The sequence below is a fragment of the Chiloscyllium plagiosum genome, unplaced genomic scaffold (assembly GCF_037043375.1).
Source record: "Chiloscyllium plagiosum isolate Xiang-an unplaced genomic scaffold, Cpla_swu_hap1 HiC_scaffold_12, whole genome shotgun sequence".
Taxonomy (NCBI): domain Eukaryota; kingdom Metazoa; phylum Chordata; class Chondrichthyes; order Orectolobiformes; family Hemiscylliidae; genus Chiloscyllium; species Chiloscyllium plagiosum.
The window spans coordinates 77,560,243-77,582,014 of record NW_028270150.1 but is presented as its reverse complement, the minus strand read 5'-3'; the positions used below and the strand labels follow the sequence as shown (position 1 = coordinate 77,582,014).

At 40.2% G+C, this 21,772-nt stretch overlaps 1 protein-coding gene across 3 annotated transcripts in view; it reads right to left on the bottom strand.

Annotated features, from left to right (window-relative positions):
- frmpd4 (FERM and PDZ domain containing 4) overlaps positions 1-21,772 on the bottom strand; it is a 646,818-nt gene that overhangs the window by 63,875 nt on the left and 561,171 nt on the right. For all 3 annotated transcript variants that reach the window (XM_087992956.1, XM_087992958.1, XM_087992957.1), the window contains exons 6-7: positions 5,959-6,063; positions 2,796-2,903 (exon numbers count right to left, since the gene is read on the bottom strand). In XM_087992956.1, coding sequence (XP_087849082.1) covers positions 2,796-2,903; positions 5,959-6,063 — 213 coding nt within the window. The remainder of the gene's footprint in view (positions 1-2,795; positions 2,904-5,958; positions 6,064-21,772) is intronic.

The window sequence follows — 21,772 nt, the reverse complement described above, 5'->3', positions numbered from 1 at the left end:
TCTATTGCTGATAGTACTGTGTGCAGAAGGAAGATACAGAGTTCATTCTGAACCTGCACATGCAATCCGTGCCCCTGCCTCACAACCTAATCGCCCCCCCCCGCCGCCAGGTGGGCACAGAAAACTCTGTCCTTTCAGTCAACAGCGAAGCCTATTGTTTTGAGGAGGCGCCTCCTGGGGGAGATGTGGGTTTGAGCAGGGCCGAGCAAATGTGTCTCCTAAATTAAATCCACATCTCAATGGCAAAATGCTATGGCAACTGCAAACAATATTCTGCTTGTACTGGTGTCTGGGTTTGATGGATTACAGATAAATTAGATTAGATTAGATTACTTACAGTGTGGAAACAGGCCCTTCGGCTCAACAAGTCCACACCGACCCGCCATACCCCTACCTTCACCCCTTACCTAACACTACGGGCAATTTAGCATGGCCAATTCACCTGACCTGCACATCTTTGGACTGTGGGAGGAAACTGGAGCACCCAGAGGGAACCCACGCAGACACGGGGAGAACAGATGTAGTCTGATTTCCTGGCTTCAGCAGCAATGCCCAACATCAGCAGACAGGAAGTTTGCAATAACAGAGCCTTACATTTTCTGGCAGGTCGCATTTGCCATTTCCCTCCGTTGTCCTTCAATGTCGAATTCATTCCCTACTATCCTTCCTCGCTTTCTTAAATAAAAAGAGCCATTCAGCAAATTGAGCAGCTTTTTAAAAAAGTGGACTGAGATGAGACATTGCCTTCACAAATTGTCCTTCTGGTTTGCAGAAGAGAAAAACCAGACCAATTATTGCACAGTTCTGTCACAGCGATGAGAAGTACAAGTACTTTGACTCCCTGATGTAGTCTGCTTATTCTTGAAAAGGGAATGTTTTAGCAAACGCTTCTAGTTAAGTTGGTACCTCCTTGCTGAATTAAATGATTGTATCCTCTGTGCTCTGATGAACATCGAAACCAGGAGCAGGAATAGGCCCTTCGGCCCTCCAAGCCTGCTGTGCCATTGAAGATGATCATGGCTGCTCATCCAACCCAGTACCTTGTTCCCACATTCTCTCCATACCCTTTAATCCCATTATCCTAAGAACGATATCTAACTCCTCCTTGAAAACATCCAGTGGCCTAGATCTGTACATCCAGCATGCAAACAGCCAAAAGCTTCTTTTCAATAAACATGTTTTAAATGTCTGTTTAGATCTCACTCTCCACGAATTGCAGTTTATCAAAAGGGAAGATAAAAAAATATGTCCTGCTGCAGTGGCATCCAGCCATTGAGATGTGGATTTAACTTGTGGCACGAGTCTTACATGCTCCCATGCCAACCCCATTCCACCATCCCACACCAATCTCCCTCACAAGACATTGGTAAAACATTTGTATAACATTGGTTAGGTCAAAGTTGGAACACTGTGTGCAATTCTGGTTGCCACGCTATCAGAGGGCAATAGCCCTGGAGGGAGTGCATAAGAGATTCACCAGGATGTTGTCTGGGATGGAAAGTCTCAGTTATGGGGACAGACTGCATAGGCTGGGTTTGTTTTCCCTGTTGCAGTCAAGGCTGGTGCTGGTGGTGGGGGGGAAATCTGACTGAAATGTATAAAATTATGAAAGGCAGAGACAGAGTAGATCATGAGAATCGTTTCTCAATGGCAGGCATATCTGAACCAGAGGGCACAAGTTTAAGCTGAGCAGCAAGTGGTTTAGAGGTGATCTGAGCAAAGTATTTTTACCATCCCGAAAGTTGTGGAAATGTGGAACGTGCTGCCTAAAAGGGTATTGGATGAACTTATTCTCACAACATTTAAGAAGCCTGGAGGAGCACTTAAAATGCCAGGGCATAGTGAACATGTGCAGGGAAATGGGATGAGTGTAGTTTGGTATCTGTTGGCCAGCATTGACGTGTTGGACCGAAAAGCCTGTTACAACGATGCATGACTTGTGAGACACCCATTCCCCCCACAAGAATAGCCTCCATTCATGACAGGGAGTATTGACAATGCATTTTAAAATAAAGCAAAGAACTGCAGATGCTAGAGATCTGAAACCCAAACAAAATTTGCTGGAGAAACTCACAGCAGGTCCATAGGAAGAAAAACAGAGTTGGTCTTTTGAGACTGGTGACTCCTCATCAGAACAGATCAGACCTAATGAGTTTCTCCAGCAATTTCTATTTTGTTTCACACTTATTAAAATGTTGTCCAACTCTTCTCTTCTTGGTAGTTGTAAATACCATGCATGAGACAAGATTAAAATCAACCTCAGGCCAGTTACTGGTGAACATAGAAAATGAAGACTTGGAAAAGGCTCTCTTTGTGCATCAGGAGAAGTACTTTTCAGGCTGGGATTAAATACCGTTTCGAAGTTTGAGCAGATAGTGTTTACTTTGCACTGGGCCACATTGTAATGGAACCGACAGTTATTACTTGTCCAAATACACGAAGTTAATTTGTTATAATCTCAAAACTGATATTTCTTGCCTCTGTAATGCAAAACTGAAAAAAAAGGCCTCTTAATAATTAAAATGTTCAGTAACCACACAGTGTGCTATTCTAAGATTAGAACTGTTTCAGCTCAAAGCACACACCACTAGAGGGAACTGCAAATATTTATATAGCTCATTCAGAGCTTCTGTTGTATACGTTCAGCGGTCAAGTGTTAGGACACAGGATCAATTATTATAAAATACCTGAGAATCTAAATATTTTGATGCACTCAAGTCTTTTTATCTGCAAAGCTATTGGAAAACATATTCAGCCCTGTCTGAATGCAGTCTTGACTGTAGGCATAGACTTACCTTCATTGTTGTACTGTTGTCAAATCGGAAAGATTTAGTTTGTCCATTCTCAAGATAAACTTTCAACACATTTGGCATGAACAGCAGGGAATTATCTTTGACAGTGTCCTGTGAACAGACAAGGCAGACATATTACAATCTAACCTTTTCTCGACTACAATGGCATTTCTGCAGGAACATTATTGCATTTTTTTCCTCATTATCTCCAGCAAGTACACTGAACTGTGAAATGTTCCTTACATTACTCTGTTTCAATTTAGAATATACTTTCACCATAAATCTACAGAAAATAATTTGTGTAAGATCTATTCCTGGAATAAATCAGAGAGATTTCTCTACTGTTAAAATTAAATAAGCATGCATTGACCTGCTGTGTCATTACTCAAAATGAAAAATAGGAATTGTACTTTTATCTATTGATTTCTCTCCTACTTTAACATTTGTGTGTCTTCATTTCTGCCTTTATCTTTGCTTTCTGACTGTTGCTTGCTCTTTCTCCTAATTGTCTTTGCTAGTTTTTTTATTTATCAATCCAATTCCTTCTGTTACTGTTATTTCCTATGTTTGCTGTACTACCTGTTTTCTAGTGGGTCTTTGTGCAGTCAATTTCTTGCCTTTCCCTGATTTACTGAAAGCAGATATTTTGTACTCTTTGAAAAGTATGAAGATAGAGACGAAAGCGTTCCGATCTGTTGGTGGGAAAATATTCTTCAAACAAAAGCCTGAGGCCCAAGACAGATATTGAACTGCAATTTGGAAAAGAAGAGAGCGAGGAGTGGTGAAACAAGGAAAAGCAAGCAACTGTGCTGCCAGATTGAGAAGAGGGGACAGATAACTTGAATATGATGTTGTGACGGATCTAGAATTGCTTTGTTCTGCAATTCCCAGGAATCACTGGAATGTACACGGATAGCATAGGGACTTGATTGATGTGCCAGGCAGGAAGGGAGGGGCTGAGGCATTGAATGGGAGACAGTGGCTCCAAAAGATTAGGTGAGGCAATTAAGTCCAATGTGAGTAAAATCCAAGATGCTAAATCAGGATGTAACACAGGGGTCAGCTCCAAACAGCAGGGTATGAGTACAACGGACCCTGAAACTAGACAGGACTTTTAAATAACTATCCCTGAAACTGGAATTTGGACTGGAGGCGATGCATAACTGATCCTGAGGCCAAATCCGAAAATGAAACTGTAATGTTGAGTGTTGAATTTTTGAACTGTTTATCTTTTTGGTGTTTTAGAGTTGTGAGAGTATAACTGGTATCTGAGTCAGGACCAACAAAGTATTGCACTTTGGACTGAGGGTGCAGAGTTACTAATAGGGGCAGCACAGTGGCTCAGTGGATAGCGCTGCTGCCTCACAGCGCTAGGGACCCAGTTCGAGTCCAGCCTCAGGTGACTGCCTGTGTGGAGTTTGCACATTCTGCCCATGTCTGTGTGGGTTTCCTCCCACAATCCAAAGATGTGTAGGTCAGGTGAATTGACCATGCTAAATTGCCCATAGTGTTAGGTGTATTAGTTTGATTAAATATAGGGTAGGGGAATGGGTTTTGGTGGGTTACTCTTCGGAGGGTCGGTGTGGAATTGTTGGGCTAAATGGTCTGTTTCCATACTGTAAGGAATCTAATCTAATAGTAGATGACAGTCCAAGCCCTCTTTCATAGCAGCAGACCAAGTTCAGCAATTTGTTCGTTTGATGGTAACCTACTCTCCTGATTTGCAGCAGCCTGGTTTTTGGATAATGACAGAATCATTGAGTGTAAAGAAGTAATTAGGTCCTTTAATGGCTCTTGCCATTTTAAAATCCAACCAATTTAAAACATCCAGTTGTTACAAGACTCTGTGGCTAAAAAGAATATTGAGATATAATTGTAATATATGTAATACATAAAACAGATTTGTATATTGGCATAAATTTAACTTGGTGCTTAAATCTGGCTTGGTGTGATGAAAATAACAGAACAGGAAATCAGAGATCATTGTTCCAAGAATGTCACCCACACAGTTTCTCACCAATTCAGTTTAATTAGTGAATAGAAAAATGTGTGGGCTATGATTCAGGCACATGATTTGTTGTGTTCAAAAGTCCAAAATGCTATTTAATCACATTAAGCTTTGCACTGGTTGCAGTATATTAAAAAATATACTCTGTAGAGATAATGAACTAAATGGGTTCCTTTGATTTTGACTTTTTTTTTAGCAGATGGGACACGATTTCAACATAAATTTTTAAGTTGTAGTGAACATGACAAATATCCTTTTCCTTTAGTAAAATCTGGACATTGACTGATGACTGATGACTTTATTGCAGCTTTTGGATTTTCTGCTTCCAACAGACTATATATCTGTGATTAAATAAAAATATGTTTAAAGTTCATCCATTTTTCCAAATGACATAATGCACAACATGTTAGCCAGCGTAACCACTATTGGAACAAATATTTCATGTGGAAATATTGATTTATGTAGAAGAATATGCTTGACTGATTCATCCTCTAATATGTAGGAAACATGTTAAAAAGAAGTAACGTTCCACAATAACTTTGTAACCATCTGATTAGTGCTGATCTGATATGTTTTGTTTGCTTACATATTTTACCAGGATGTAAAGGCTTCATGTTAAGCTTACGGGTCGTCCCCAGTTTACAAACATGTAACATACGAATGCTCATACTTACAAACAAGATCCCATACAGGGGAATATCAATACAAATTTTAAAGATCTTTGTACTTACGAATGGCTATTTTACATTATTCCAATTTGTTTTGATTTATGTGCAAACTGACTTGGGAATATACTCAAGAATGGAACCTGTTCACAACTGAGGACTGCCTCTATCCTGCTGGGATGGGAAGATGTAGTGTACGAAGTGTCTCAGGTGGAGCATAATCTGCCAATAGAGACTAAGTTGGTCTGAATGGCCAGTTGCTGTGTTGTAAATTCAACATAATTCTCAGTAAGTAAAATCTTAGAAATAAGGAAGACACAAAACTCACTAAATACCTGTAGTTCAGGAGCAATCAGTGTTGGAACTAGACTTGGAGTTGATGACACAAACAAACCAAATGACATTCTTGGCCACAACGCTGTACAGCTCAGTGGCAGGTGCTAATGTCCCACACATCGACTAAATGTACCATGTCAGCATTGTCTCCACTTACCGGGACCTGCCCATTTATAATGACCTCCTCGGAAAAGCGAACTTTTACAGGATTGGACTTCAACCTGGCCTTCTTGGCTGCACTCATAAAGGCCGACTTGGGAGACTGAAACAGGGAAGAAAATTCTGGCACTGGAAATAGCTCATGGTATTAGTTATGTACTTGACATCAATGTTATAAAAGTGTTAAACTACAAACCATCTTACAGTCCATTGGAACAGTTGCATTACAGCATAAAAATGTAACAAATTGTTCTGAGTGATTTTATTCAGAAACTGCCATCAACATAGAAATACAATATATCCTGTTTTCTTTATAGATTTTACTTTAACTTTCAATTTTATTCTGTAACTTTGTGTTTTCCTTACTTTCTAGTTATACCTGTAGTGGGGCTAATGGGTGATCCTTCCCAAAGTTTATGCATCAATTTGTTAAGACCTCTCATCACAGCCCTCACCCCCACTACTTCATCACACTTGCCGTTTCCTCTTTCAGGGAATCACCCCACAATAAAATACCTAAGCGTCGCAGATCAATAAGAGTTGGTCATAATTTTCACAAATCTGGCATCAAGTGCCAATGATCAGAAGGCATAGGGGCAGAATTAGCCCATTTTGCCCACCGACTCCACTTTAACATTCATACAGTCATAGAGTACCAGCCTCCACCACATCCTCTGGCAGCTCATTCCATACATGTACCACCCTCTGTGTGAAAAAGTTGCCCCGTAGGTCTCTTGTGTCTCTTTCCCCTCTCACCCTAAACCTATGCCCTCTAGTTCTGGACTCCCTGACCCCAGGGAAAAGACTTTGCCTATTTACTCTATCGATACCCCTCATAATTTTGTAAACCTCTATAGGGTCACCCCTCAGCCTCCGATGCTCCAGGGACAACAGCCCTAGCCTATTCAACCTCTCCCTAAAGCTCAAATCCTCCAACCCTGGCAACAGCCTTGTAAATCTTTTCTGAACCCCTTCAAGTTTCACAACATCTCCTTAAAGAATTCTAACAGACTTACTGGGTTTGACCTTACTTTGATGAAGTAGTGCTGATTCAGCACTATTTTACCATGCATTTCCAAGTACTCTGCAATCTCACGCTTAAAAATGGACTCTACGATTTAACTAACAACTGCGATCAGGCTAACTGGCTTATAATTTCCCTCCTTCAACAGGGGTATTTCAATGGTCGGTTTCCAGTTCTCTGAGACCATCCCTGACTCCAGTGATTCTTGAAAAATCACCACCAATGCCTCCACAATTTCCCCAGCTTGCTCCTTCAGAGCTCGGTGGTATTGCCCATCTAATCCAGGTGATTCATCCACCTTCAGAACTTTCAGCTTCGCCAGCACCTTCTCCTTCGCCACTACACTCACCTCTGCCGCCTGACTCTGTTGAAGTTCTCGTATGCTACTGGTGTTTTCCTCCAAGAAGTCTCTTGCAAAGTGCCTTTTCAGTCCTTCTGCTAGCTCTTTGTTCTCCATTACTATTTCTCTGGCTCATTTTCCAGTGTCCAATTTCAAGTTTCGCCTTTCTCTCATCTTTTATATATGTAAAAATAACTCATGCAATCTTATTTTATATTACTCGCTAGCTTACCCTCATATCTCATCTTCTCCACCCTTCACTGCTTTTTAGTTTTCTGTAGGTTTTAAAAGGCTTCCAAATCCTCTGGTTTCTCACTAATCTTCACCATTTTGTTTGCTTTTTCTTTTGCTTTTATGCTGTTCCTGACCTCCCTGGTCAGCCATGGTTGCTTCTTCCTCCCCCTTAATATGTTTCTTCTTCCTGGGGATAAATTTTTACTATGTCTCCCAAATTATCCCCAGAAACTCCTATCACTCTTCTTAATCAAACATTCTGCCTACAACAACAAATACATTGAACATGAGCAACTTTTGAAGGGGCGGCACGATGGCTCAATGGTTAGCACTGCTGCCTTACAGCTCCAGAGACCTGGGTTCAATTCCTACCTTGGGCGACTGTCTGTGTGGAGGTAGCACGTTCTCCCTGTGTCTGCATGGGTTTCCTCCGGGTGCTATGGTTTCCTCCCACAGCCCAAAGATTTGCAGGTCAGGTGAATTGGCCATGCTAAATTGCCAATACTCAAAGGGAAATGGGTCTGGATGGTTTACTCTTTAGAAGGTCAGTGTGGACTTGTTGGGCTGAAGGGCCTGTTTCCACGCTTCAGGGAATCTAATCTTTCACAGGATGTGGGTGTCCACTGGCAAGGTCAGCATTGATTGACCATCCCCTATTACCCTCAAAAAGGTGATCAAAATAATAAAGCAATCAGTGCTAGTTCTGTAGATGGTATGTGAAAAACTGAAGGCGCATTTCAACATCACATATGGAAACTGAGTAATTTTACATGTCAAGGTAGTTTTTTCGTTAATGGATATGTAACAACAGCTTAACAATTTAGTGATGACAATGGCCAATTAGGTTGACAATATACTTTTCGAATCTCAACTAAAGAAAGCTTTTCTCTTTTTCAGAAACAAGTTTCATATTCTAGAATGAGGCTGACATACTTAAGGTTACACAGTGTTTGCTGATTGTAGTGGCACCATTCTACATTTTCGTCACAGTTTGTGACGGACAACTCAAAACAGAAGACATTGTAATTTGACAAGACTGAGCTCTTGTTGATTTCTTATAGACTAATGAAAGCCTGCCTGCAAATAAATTCAAACATAAGTTTATTGTAAATAAGTTAATTCAAGCAATAAAAACTTTAAAACCTACATGTGTACATTATTGTGGTTTCAGTGATTAATGTGTTTCACAAAGTTCTGAAGTTCACACAATCCAAAACATACAATAATAAAGCAATCAGTATCACCCTCAGGTGGGCTTCTGACTCCATAAACTTTCTATCTATTTTCAAATCGGTAACAATGCCTGTCTGCACTTTTCTCAGGCTTACTTGTATCGCAGTACCCATCTTATGTCTTTATTTCTTCCAGCCTACTTCAATGCTTTCCAGGTTAAGCTCCAACTTACCATTTTCCATAAATTTAAGCTCATTCAACACTGCTGCAGCTATCCTAACCCATGCTCTGTCCTCTTGCAAATCTGGTAACACTGAATGTAGAATCTTCATCTTCGTGTTCAAATCCCTCCGTGGTATTGCTGTCGCTCTCCCTGAGACCTCGTCCAGTACCCCAGGCTTTTCAAGATCCCCATGACTCTTGTACAGCCCCAATTTTTATTTGCTCCACAATTGCTTGTCAAACTATCAGCTGCCTAGATTGCATCTGCTCTGAAATTCTTTCCCTAAACAATTTTACATCTCTACGTCTCTAACCAGTCTGTAAAACTGACCTCTTCGACTAAGCATTTTATCATCTGCCCTAATATCTCTGTCATTGTCAATTTTTGGAATAATGTTGTTGTGAAGTATCTTGGGATGTTCTATTATGTTAAAAACACGATGTGTTGTTATTTAATTACTCCACAGAAAGTTGCAAATGTGCTTCTAAAAGTTTCCTTGTCTTTGCTAGTACATGTTTGTTATTTCCATGTCAAATAGATTCAGCAAGCAGTATCTCAGGCTAACAATGTCTAAACAAACCATTAGCCATTACTTACAGTCCTGACCAACTGAAACCAATCCAACCTCGCACAGAGCAGAGTCTAAGGCAGCAGCCTTATATCTAGTTTAGGGGTTTTTGGGGTAGTGCCCCTACCTTTGAGCCAGAAGGCTGAGTTCAAGTCCTAACTTGCCCCAGAAGTAACTTACCTGAACAGATTAATTTAAAAATATCGACGGTGATGGTTTGCTGTTGTATCAGATGGTGCGTTTATCGAAGAAGTGATTAGATGAATCCCAAATGAACATCCTTTGACTTTTCCTCATTGTAATTACATAAACATTTTTAACACTTGTACTATTTAAAATAAAAGCTTTGATTTTTATCTCCTTGGAATTAATTGAAGAAATAAAAATGGTGTGTCAACTAATTCTTTTTGATCTCGGGAAATCAAAAGATTACTTTCTGTCCTTACCCAAGATGATCCTACACTATGCAACTAATTTACTGCAAATTATCTGCTGTCCAATGTGTAACTTTCATAGGAGGACTAAAACTGGATCTATGATTGCATTTGATAAGTTTCACCAAATACAAAGCAACTTAAAAGATCTACAAGATTGATGTGAGACAAATAAATGGATGTCTAGAGTTACATGTTGCAATATTGAAATGGGTTTCATACTTTTCCTTTCAATTTAGCTAATGCATCAAACCTAAACTGTTGCTTCTTGATAAATTACCTGAAAATAACTTATAAATAGTCAGTTCCTATGTTGGGCACATGTGACTTGAAAAACCAAAATCTTATTGCTATTCAAATATCTAATAGACTGATCTGAAACTCCTCTTTCCATCTTTTTAACAAAAACATAACATTTATTTTAACTAGGTTAAATATAAGAGAAGGAATTTCAAACCCAGCAAGTTAAAAAGTCATATATTAATACCCCTGGCATAATTTCTGGGCCATCCTGTTCAATGAACTTTCATAAGCAGATTAACCATGGTCTGAGGCCCAAGAAGCTCTTTGTGCAGATTAATATCGGAGACCCTTAAGTCTTTGTACATTCATTAACTCTGAGGCCCATGAGATTTAGAACACAAATTACATGTTCTGTAAGCTTCAGGAAGCAGAATAATCAATAGCACACAAGCAAATCGGAACTCACAGTTGGGCCGTATTTAGCTCTAACCAGCTGTAGTGCTTATACAATGCTTTCACGCATTTGTGCATATGATGGGGTAATCACTTTATTCCGCAGCCCCCTAAAGTAGTAAGCTTGCTTATTGCAAAAGTGCAATAATAATTCCCTGGGCATTAATTGCCTTTTAGAAATCAAGAAGTCTTGTTCCAATTATGCAATATATATATATATTTTTAGTAATAACGGTGATTCAGTGGGAAGAGTCAGACACAATGAAAATAAGATCAACTTCTCCACAGTTATGAATTTGATTAATAATATATGTGCATGGGCAGAAGAACATATAGATTGTATACTCACTCACTGTATACCCATCTCAATGCACCATGACTACGCAACCAAAGAAAATAATTGCAATCTTAATTACAAGCTGCAGAATTCCTTGGAGCACAGCCAAGGATATTGCTTTTCACATCTCTGCCACAATGCTCAGCAAGCGTATTGTACTTTGTGTTTATCAAAAACCCTTCAGGAAAACCCATTTCTGCTGATGGATTTCTTGTCGACTGTGGATTGAAGAAAGCAGTTTTGACTGTGTTATGGCACCAATGCTCTTCATTTCGTCTTATTACCACTGCTAGCTAGATTTCAAAGCAAATTATAAAATAGCCAATGTGAGTCTTGCATATCCTGGTCACAAATCTTCCCTAATATTAAAGCAGCAATACAAACCCACATTTCTCATACATACAGGCCAATCACAAAACAGGACTAATTTGGCATTCAACGCAAGAGCAGCAAATCGGTTTAAAGTTGCTATACTGCACACTTCTGGATGAAACCACCCTCTGATGCTACCACTGCTCACCCTGACCTGTTGGCCCTTCCATAATGTTCACTTTTGAATAGCATCCATACATTCTAGGTCCTATTGAAGATATCATGGTCTGGACTGTAGCTAGATTTACAGGTGGTGTTGTCTCTCCCTTTATTGTTGCTATCTCAGCTGAAATTCTTTTCACGGCTGATCTGCCCACTCTGCGTTGGTGCAGAATTTCTCATCATTAAATCTCACAGCAGCCACCCCATCCCTTTAGCTCTTCTGTTACCTCTGTCCTTCTCTCACATTATCGTCTTTTATTAACACTCCCATCTCTCCTTTAATATTCAATGTTTTTATCACCAATACACATTCTATCTCATGTTTCTTACCAAGATATCTCCTTCATCCCTTAAATTGGCTAATTCATTATCCTCAGTCATTTTGCCCTCCATCAGAGTTCACATTTCCCCCTCTTCTGTCAAGTCATTGTCCTCATTTCTCTTCTCCCCCCGCCCCACCCATTCAGCTCCTACCCATATTCACCGTCAGCTCTCAATCTTGCCAGCCCATATGACTTCTCTGGAATCATCCAATCACAAATACGGCTATCTCAAACCACATCAGTGTCTATCACCCCACTCATATCTTCTTTCTTGCTTCAAACCACACTTTATTCTACATCTACAAACTCCTCCATATCACTTTCAGTCTTCCAATTTTCCAGTTTTTGACCATATTTTCACAGTGATCAAGCATCCCTTCTCTCTACATTAGATGCTCTAATCTCCAGAAAATCCCTTACTCTTTCCCATACTACCTTTTCTCCTCCTAAATCCTTTACATTCACTCTCTTAAGTCTCAGGAATACTGAGTTGAATGTAGATGATGTGCATGTTGACTGTTCATCACTGGCTCTGACTAGACTACATTCAGCACTACCAGATGCTGTTTTACACGGCTAAAGTGGACCATGAATCTAATACTATCTGTGATTGTGAAGATAACCTGCAACATCTTTTCTCTAGCACCAAACATTTCCTTCAAGTCATTTCCTCTGCCTGCTCCATTCTTATATCCAATAACAAATTCAAGAAGTTCATGGACTCTTTTGTAAATAAAATTGAGACCAACTATTGAACTGCCGCTGTTATGTTCCTCCTTTCCTTCTCTCACTAAGCCAAGCTTTCCAATAGGTTCCTACCATCAGCCCCACAATAGGTATAAGTAGAGAGTAGGAAAAAAAATCAAAAAACTAAGGCTTACTCAATGACAAAAACAGGTGATAGGCCAGTGGTTTGGGAATTTTTTTTGTGTGAAAAAGCAGTAAATGACCAAAAACGATTAATAAAAATGGAGAAAAATGACATTGAAAGCAAATTGGCAACAAATACAAAAACAAAGCTTCTATGGGTATATGAAAAGAAAGAAAGAAATGTATGGGAGCCTTGGAGGATGCAACTGGGGAAACTGAAAATGGGGTACATGGAAAGGTCAGATAATATAGGCCAATATTTTGCAATGGTCTTCACAGTGGAGGACATAAAAAACATCCCAAAGATAACAGATAAACAAGGTGTGCTAACGGAAGGAAAGAGTTTGGAGCAGTTCTATCATGAGGGACAAATTATTTGAAAAACAAGCAGCACAAAAGGCAGACAAGTTGCCAGGACCTGTGGCCTGCACCCAAGAGCTTTAGAAAATGTGTCTGCAGAGAGAGTGGGGGCACAGGTCAAAATATTCGAGAACTTACTGGATACCATGAGGGTTCCAGCAGATTAGGAAACTGTTAATATATTATTCCTGTTCAAGAAAGGATGGGGACAGAAAGCAGGAAATAGTAGACCAGTTGGCCTGATAGCTGTCACTGGGGAAACATTACAGCCTATTACTAAATAAGAAATAGCTGTGTGTGTAGAAACACTTAACATAATAAAACAGAGTTAACATAGTTTTGTGATAGGGAAATCATTATTGACAAATTTGCATGAGTTTTTCTAGGATACAGCAAACAGAGTTGATAAAGTGGAACTCGTAGATGTACAGTAGCACATTTAAATTTTCAGAAGAGTGAAATTCAGTAGGGTGCTGCATAGAAGCTTCTGGCATAAGAAATTAATTCAAAGAATGGGGGGGAGGATAATTCAACAGCATAGACTGAGGGTTAGCAGCACATGAAAGGAAGTGTTGATTTTAATGGATCTTTTTCAACTTGGAAAGACATCACAAGTGGAATGCCATAAGAATTGATTTGGAGATGGGAAAGAGTGTCATGTATCCAAATTTGCTGACTAGACAAAAATAGATGGGAGGGCATATTGTGATGAGGACACAGGAATCTGTAGGTGGAATGGGACCAGTTGGGTCACTCTTTCAGGAGCTGGTACAGGCATGATACATTGAATGGCCTCCTTTTGTACTGTAAGATTCTATATAGGTAGGTAGGGTGAGTGGAAAAGAACATGACAGATGGTGTTTACTGTAGGAAAGTGTAAGGTCATGCACTTTAGAAGGAAGAATCAAAAGCCAGACTATTATTTAAATGGAGAGATACTTATGAGTGTCGCAGGAAAGGTCTGGGTGGTGTTGTGCATGAAACATAAGATTAGCATGCAGGCACAGCAAGTAATTGTGAAGGCAAATGTAACTTTGATCTTCATAGTGAGAGATTTTAAAAACAGTAGTCTTGTTGAAACTGCACAGGGTGTTGAGTACAAATCTAGGTACTAGAGGTTGCACTGTTCAGCTGGAATGCACCCTTTTTGGTCACTAAGATTTGAAAAACTGATAGTTGGCTGGGTAGAAGGCTTTGTCTTTGATCCTCTTGACTGTCTGAGGTCTGTGCATCCTTTTAAACTGAAGGATCTTTAATTTCTTGGATTTCCTTTGTAGAGGATGTCTTGCTGGATGAAAAGTGGCATTTGCATCTTTGCAGTGTCCTGAATCATTGGACAATATTCCTCCCTTCTCAACGGTGGCTTCCATGCAGATATATGCACCACATCTTCAATTTGAGTCAGCAGATTTATTTTTTCAATCTGCCTATAGATTTGTACATGTAGACTCTTTGCTTCAACTTATTGGTTTGGACATTTTCATTTGCTGTCTGCTGTTGTATTATTACTAAGCCAATATGCTCCCTTCCTCAAATCTTCTATTTGAAGATTGATTCTTGCTTAACATGATCTGTGACACTGCTTTTGAGAATTTTTCTTGGGAAGATAAGGAAGTCAAGTATTCTGCTTCAAATTGCCTATTCCAAGTCACCTCAGCATCCAACATCAGATTTGAATCTGTCATAGCTATCTATTCACCAAGCTGTGTTGCACATTGAGTTACATTAGTTCAAGATTTGTCCATTAGCTTAAGTGAGGTGTATTATTCATTGGCTCTATCAATGCAAGCACTTCCTCACAAAACTTGCTCATATTTGCAGTATGAACTCTCCTCAGTGTTGCTTACCTTGGGAAACATTTCTACCAATCCCGTATAATCATATTGACCGTACGAAACAAAATTCTTATACCAACTTAACTAAACTCAATGTAACTTTAGCTTTTATTGCTAGAGATTTTAAAATAGTAAAGTCTTGTTGAAACGATGCAGGGTGTTGAGCACAAACTCGGGTGACTAGAGGTTGCACTGTTTTCCTGTAAATCAATGGTTGCAAAACATCAAATCTCAATGAATTCTGCATTCTGTTTGAGTTCACCATGAGTTGATGAATCCCTATGAAATCTTCTACTGGCTATAATTTAATTGATTGTTCATTGACTAGCTATTCTCTGACACTAACCCATTTAAACTGGAAAAAGATTGAGGTCAAGACATTCATTCATACTTGAGTGAGAATCTGTGAAGTATTTTTACGTTTACTACTCTTTGGTATCCCCTACATTGGAGAGTTACTTTTAAAATACATTTAATCTCTAGTGCTATGCCTCTTAGTATATGGGATTGCATTATTGCCAGCTGTGGACAATGTTTTCTTGCCAATGCTTCACTATCTAATAATACTATCTGCTGATATTTGCTCCAGGGTCTAAGTTGAAATCTACGACGTAGCCATTGACATAAATTTCAACTTTCCACAAAGCCATATCCAAGTCCACCTCATTAACATTTTTGGATGGGTAGCTTTTTGGATTTTTGCTTTTTAAATGAGTGTGTCCTATGTTAGCACATATTCTGCATGAGTCCTATTGTGCGACATGTGCCAGAAAGGATTTATTTTCTTCAGCTTGGTGCTATCTGCTCTTGGGAAGCTTCTTTGTTCCATACAGTGGTATCTACTCTACACACTGTAATGGTTTCTCATGCGTGCTGCTTGCAGTTTTGTACCTTAAGAATTGAACTGACTCTTTTAATATCCTGTGGCAAAGTTGTGTTTCTCCTCTGGAGACTGAAATGGGTTACTTCTTCACTAAGGTGTAGACGTAATTTATTAAATCATTTAGAATCTTCCTGGATGCTTAACTCTCCTATTAAGTCTTGTACTTGCAAGAATGTTATTTGTTCGAAGGTTGAAGTGAGTGTTCAAGGTTTTCCGTCCCTCTTCAGAAATAGCTCTTGCTTCTTTTATGCCTTGGTAAGCTATTATATCATCAGTTATACTTGCAATGAAACATAAAAGTATATTTACTTGTGCAACTTCTGATTTAGTATTTAATTTGGAAGCTATTCTGGATCTTAAGAATTGTTTTTAACCATGATGTCCAAAGATATTTAGTATATCTTTGACATTAAATCTTATTGAAAACAGAATTTCAAATGCCAGGTTTTCCTAATGCTGTCATAGCTTTTATTTTGCAGTAATAGATATTCAGCTGCTTTACGCTGCTATACTGGAGTATTTTCACATGTTTTGCAGCCAAAATGGATAATTCCTACCTTTTTTTCTGGCTCCACTGGATGAATCCTGCTACTTGTGGTCTGTATAAATCATTCCTGTTTCCTTAGTGACTATACTGAATGAATCTCACTGCCTGCAGGTTTAATAAATGATCTCCACTATAATCATGGTTTACTAAATAACTCCCATTATTTATGTCCTTAAGAAATGAATCCTACTTCCTTTATCCTTTTTCTGTCTGGGTCCTGCTGTCTGCAGCTCCAATAATTTCTCTTTAATTTCAGTTGACATAAGTAGGGAAGATGTGTTGGGTAGGCTAGAGGTTATTAAGGTAGACAAATCCCCAGGACCAGATGGGATCTATCCCAGGTTACTGATGGAGGCAAGAGAGGAAATAATTGGGGCCCTGACAGATACCTTTGTGGCATCCTTAAATGCAGGTGAGGCGCCGGAGGACTGGAAGGTTGCTCATATTGTCCCCCTGTACAAGAAGGGTAGTAGGGATATTCCGGGTAACTACAGAACAGTGAGCCTGACTTAGTGGTGAGAAAGTTGCTGGAGAGGGTACTGAGGGATAGGATCAATTTATATTTAGAAAAGAATGGGCTTATCAGTGATAGACAACATGGTTTTGTGTGGGGGAGATTGTGCCTTTCCAACTTAATAGAGTTCTTTGAGGAAGTGACCAATTGATAGATGAAGGAAGGGTTGTTGATGTCATATACATGGACTTTTGTAAGGCGTTTGATAAGGTTCCCCATTGTAAACTAATGGAAAAGATGAAGTCACATGGTATGCAGGGTGTTCTAGCTGGGTGGATAAAGAATTGGTTGAGCAACAGGAGACAGAGAGTAGTAGTTGAAGGGAGTTTCTTGAAATGGAGGAAGGTGACCAGTGGTGTTCCACAGGGGTCAGTGTTGGGGCCACTGTTGTTTGTAATATACATAAATGATCTGGAAGAGGGCACTGTTGGTATGATCAGCAAGTTTGCAGGTGACACGAAGATTTGTGGAGTAGCAGAAAGGATAAGGGACTGTCAAAGAATACAGGAGGATATAGATAGACTGGAGAGTTGGGTGGAAAAGTGGCAAATGGATTTCAATCCAGACAAATGTGAGGTGATGCATTTAGACAAGACTAATTCTAGAGCATATTATACAATGAACGGAAAGGCCTTGGGAAAAGTTGATGGGCAGAGAGATCTGGGAGTGCAGGTCCATTGTACCCTGAAGATAGCTGCACAGGTGGATAGAGTGGTCAAGAAGGCATATAGTATGCTTGCCTTCATCGGACGGGGTATTGAGTATAAGAGCTGGCAAGTCATGTTAAAATTGTACAAGACATTGGTTCGGCCGCATTTAGAATCCTGTGTACAGTTCTGGTCGCCACATTACCAAAAGGATGTGGACACTTTGGAGAGGATGCAGAGAAGGTTTATGAGGTTGTTGCCTGGTATGGAAGTTGCTAGCTATGAAGAGAGGTTGAGTAGGTTAGGTTTATTTTCATTAGAAAAAAGGAGATTGAGGGGGGACCTGATTGAGGTTTACAAAATCATGAAGGGTTTAGACAGGGTGGATAGAGACAAGCTTTCTCCCAGGGTGAAGGATTCAATAATGAGAGGAGATGCTTTCAAGGTGAGAGGTGGAAAGTTTAAGGGGGATACACACGGCAAGTACTTCACACAGAGGGTGGTGGGTGGCTGGAATGCGTTGCCAGCAGAGGTGGTAGAGGCAGGCACGGTAGATTAATTTAAGATGCGTCTGGACAGATGCATGAGTAGGTGGGCGGCACGGTGGCACAGTGGTTAGCACTGTTGCCTCACAGCGCCAGAGACCCGGGTTCAATTCCCGACTCAGGCGACTGACTGTGTGGAGTTTGCACGTTCTCCCCGTGTCTGCGTGGGTTTCCTCTGGGTGCTCCGGTTTCCTCCCACAGTCCAAAGATGTGCAGGGTCAGGTGAATTGGCCATGCTAAATTGCCCGTAGTGTTAGGTAAGGGGTAAATGTAGGGGTATGGGTGGGTTGCGCTTCGGCAGGTCGGTGTGGACGTGTTGGGCCGAAGGGCCTGTTTCCACATTGTAATGTAATATAATCTAATCTAATGTAATCTAATCTAGAGGGATACAGATGTGTAGGAATTGATCCGGCATTGGGGTTCATTCAGACATCAGCCTCTGATGTTGTTTGCTGTCTGAATGAACCCCAATGCCAGATCACTCCGATAGACCACTGCTCTGTGATGCAGTCTGCATCTGCTCAGGAGTTCTTAATTTCCTTTTTCCCAGGAAGCTGATAACTACCATACGAGTACCACAACTATTACCAGGTCTGATTTGGAGATGCTGGCGTTGGACTGGGGTGTACAAAGTTAAAAATCACACAACACCAGGTTATAGTCCAACAGGTTTAATTGGAAGCACACTAGCTTTCGGAGCGACGCTCCTTCATTACCTGATATCAGGTGAAAGCTAGTGTGCTTCCAATTAAACCTGTTGGACTATAACCTGGTGTTGTGTGATTTTTAACTTTGTATTACCAGGTCTGAAATGCTTTTATAGTTCTCTGTAGATCCTTCATTGTTGGGTCTCATCAGGAAGATTTCTCCTGAAAGGTTCTTAAATCTTTACTCTTCCTGCTGCTGACTATCTGCTTGAGCAAATGACTTAAAGCTACAGATGTTGAGAGTCCTTCACACTTCCTGCCAGCAAATGGTATGAGGCAGCTGAACAAAATCCATACTGTTCACCTTGTGCTGCTTAACCAAGTCTGCTCATCATGCATCAGATTTGTTGCCAACATCCTCTTTAGGGACCGATAGCGTCACCTTGCTCTTGTATGGTAGGGCAAAATTTGCAGGTCTAACTACAAGAGGCTCTTGTATTGAGCAACAAACAGTTTATTGCATTTTTGGCACAGTTACTGAGTGTGCGTTGATATGAGAGACTATGTAGAGGCCCTGGACATTAGAGAGTACTCCTCCAAGATCCTAACCTGTTTTGCCCACGATCCCATCTGGTGTCATCATGGTGGGTGGGGCTTCAGAGACTTTATTATTAATCTTTCAAATTCATATACAGCTGAGTCTGGGCATGTGCAAGAGAGACAGTCAATGTCTGTGTGGAGAGAGGGAATGTGCTTGTTGGAAAGAAATTGTATCATTTTGTGTGTGAGAGAGTGTGTGTGTGTTGAGACAGAAGAGGTGATGGCATTTGTTGTGTGTGTGTGTGTGTGTGTGAGAGAGAGAGGGAGAAAAACTGTGACAGAATGCATATAAGTTATCTTGAGACTGAGCCACACCCCTTTTTCTTCTTCCTCCCTCCCCACAAAGCAGGCTGGGAAAGGAGGAACACTCAGATTAAAAGACAACCCAGTTCTGTCTGCCACATTTGTGTGAATTACACTGGTATCAGCTCAGAATGTTCATCACCAGAGATGAATGCAAGGTCAATGTTAGTTAAACCCAGCACCTTAGCTTGGCCTCAGCCTCCATCCATTCATTCCCTGATGACCTGATCTTTTACTCTTTCCAGCTTCATTTTTTTTTAAAACAAAAGTGCTAAGAAAGATTTTATAAATTAGCTCTGCTGCTTGGCACTCTTAATACTGATTTTATTAATGACTCTTTCTAAAAAAAATCATTTTCTTTTGTTTTCTTAAATTATTGTTTAATATAGTGCCAAACTTCATAGTTCTGAAATCCACTTTGAGTGAGGAAAATATAGAACTGTGGGTCCTAACAGACAATCCTGCTTAAAGAATAGATAATGTCAGTATCTGCTGTGAGTGATGATGTTTCTCTGTCAGTTTCTTCTCCCTTCTCTTGTTCTTTTGCTCTCCTACTTCTTGTTTCTACATTACTGCTTGGCTCGGTTACAGTTTGTGCACAGCAGAGAGGCAAAAAGCAGGGAATTCATTGAGAAAATCCAGCAGGAATGGTGTGGGCTGGTGAGGGTGTGAAGAGGTGAGCAAGCATATGGTGCATGCTTACTTTCTGAAACCTGACAATCAAAAGAGAAGGGGAGGTGATAGAGAAAGCAGGTGTTTTCCATGCTTCCAGCTCCACCACTGGCCATGTTCTCTGTTAGAGTGTGTACCTGTCCCACAGTGGCTAAGTGTTCCAAGAGAAAAGGGAGGATGTGCTTCTTAGAATGTTGTGAGTATATATGAGTATGAGGTGAAAACTCCATGAGGAACGAATTATGGTCATTAAAGATTGTTGGTAAGTGAGCAGCAAAGAGTTAGTAGCAAATAAGCATTGTGTGTAGTATTTGAAGATGTATTTTCTGAGTTTGACCAATTTGAGAGAGCTGCCTGCACTGGAACTGACTGGAGTCAGTCAGTCATGGAGTATGCTCTTCCTGTTCATTTTCAAGCCATTACAAGTTTTACAGACTTTGACATATACGAAGATCGGTCATGTAAATTCAGATGACTCACAGGTAATGGAGTAGATACACTTGTTAAAACAATGGTCAGTTGGTGTGAGTGAAATCGTTATAAAAATAAGCAGTTTCTATAAAATGCTCTCCAAATCCACTGTTTCTTGTAAGATTTTACATTTGGACTTATGGAAATGTATTTGAGGGACAATTTAGACTAAAACTTCACTTTGAAAAGACTGTGCAAGTTTGAGTGCAATTTTGAGTCATATTACCAGATGCACCCAAAGCAAAAACTCAATCATCTTATGTCTGGTTCTCTTTTCATTCACACCCATGCATAAAAATACAAATGTTACATGTTGTTTGGATCTTGAAAGAAAATTCTGCTTTAATATCTGACCTGGAAACAACATTCTAAAATCTGTCCCTTTCCTATCATTGTGAACTTAGAACAGGAGCTTGTTGTTATTGTCTGTTGTCAAGGAAGAGAGAAAATTCAGCATTTGTCCTGCCCCTTGTAAGCACCAGCACAGCTATAAAGAAGCTGGAGGATACAATTAGAGAACTTGAGGAGGTTGCATGGAGTGAATCACAGTACACATCTGAGAAATACCAAATGGTAGTAGCTTAGGAGCAGAATGCACCTGCTGCCCAGATGGCCATACAACTGCCATCAATGACCCCTCTATTTTGGGAAACATAGCTGTGTAGTGACAGTGGGCAGCTTTATCATGCTGTTAGTGCTGTTCAACGAAACAGAGATTGCAGTGTTTAGGTGCTGACCTAAGCATTGGTGCCTATTTCATACATTTGAGATGATTTTGACACAAGTGCCTGATATGCAGATTTCCTAAGGGCGTGATCTTATTTCTGCCTTGGTATAATTTGAATGAGTCAAGATTAGAGTGGTGCTGGAAAAGCACAGCAGGTCAGGCAGCATCCGAGGAGTAGGAACATCGACGTTTCGGGCAGGAGCCTTTCACTCAGATACACTTAGTCGTGAAGGGCTCCTGCCTGAAACGTCGATGTTCCTGCTCCTCGGATGCTGCCTGACCTGTTGTGCTTTTCCAGCACCATT